This window comes from Austrofundulus limnaeus, unplaced genomic scaffold (genome assembly GCF_001266775.1).
Source record: "Austrofundulus limnaeus strain Quisiro unplaced genomic scaffold, Austrofundulus_limnaeus-1.0 Scaffold1364, whole genome shotgun sequence".
In the NCBI taxonomy this organism is placed as follows: Eukaryota; Metazoa; Chordata; class Actinopteri; order Cyprinodontiformes; family Rivulidae; genus Austrofundulus; species Austrofundulus limnaeus.
This window is the reverse complement of record NW_013953766.1, coordinates 100811-101410: the sequence shown is the minus strand read 5'-3', so window position 1 is coordinate 101410 and position 600 is coordinate 100811. Positions and strand designations below refer to the sequence as shown.

The 600-nt window shown below is 57.7% G+C and overlaps 1 protein-coding gene across 1 annotated transcript in view; it reads left to right on the top strand.

Moving 5' to 3' along the window:
- Positions 1–600, top strand: part of ppp1r3b (protein phosphatase 1, regulatory subunit 3B) — a 12188-nt gene continuing 11588 nt past the window's right edge. The window contains exon 1 of the mRNA XM_014032018.1: positions 1–367. Within this exon, the coding sequence (XP_013887472.1) occupies positions 345–367 (23 nt within the window). The 5' untranslated portion in view covers positions 1–344. The remainder of the gene's footprint in view (positions 368–600) is intronic.

Sequence of the window (600 nt, the reverse complement as noted above, 5' to 3'; positions counted from 1 at the left end):
GGTCCAGTTTCTGTGGTTCTTGTCCAGTCTCTGTGTTCTTGTCCAGTCTCTGTGGTTCTTGTCCAGTCTCTGTGGTTCTTGTCCAGTCTCTGTGGTTCTGGTCTCTGATTCCGGACTTTGGGTTCGACCCCCTTTAGCCCCGCCCCCTCGGACCGTCGATCACTCCGGCTGCGCGCGCTCTGATTGGCTGAGCCGACGTGTCCACGCGCGGCCTGCGTGGCCCTCTGTAGCTCAGTCTGAAGAACCGAACCTGCGGCTCAGTTCTGGTCCGGTTGGAGAGGGGAGCAGAGCAGGGGCTGCTGCAGGAGTCCAGGCCCGGACGCAACCAGAACCAGGCCCGGCAGATGCCTCTCAGAACCTGCTCCAGGTAAAACCGAGCCGCGGGTTCGACCAGACTTTGTTTGAACATCTTTTCAAAATAAAAGCATGGCTCGTGGGTTCTGACCAGGCTCACATCAGGTCGGTTCGGTTCGGTCCTGTGAGTTTGATGCACAGCTTTGAGTTGGGACAGCACCGTGGGTCGGACCCAGTCTGAGCCCAGGAGGTTCTGGAGAACTTTTGGTAGTTTTAGTTAAAGACAAGAGTCGGACATGGCGGAGG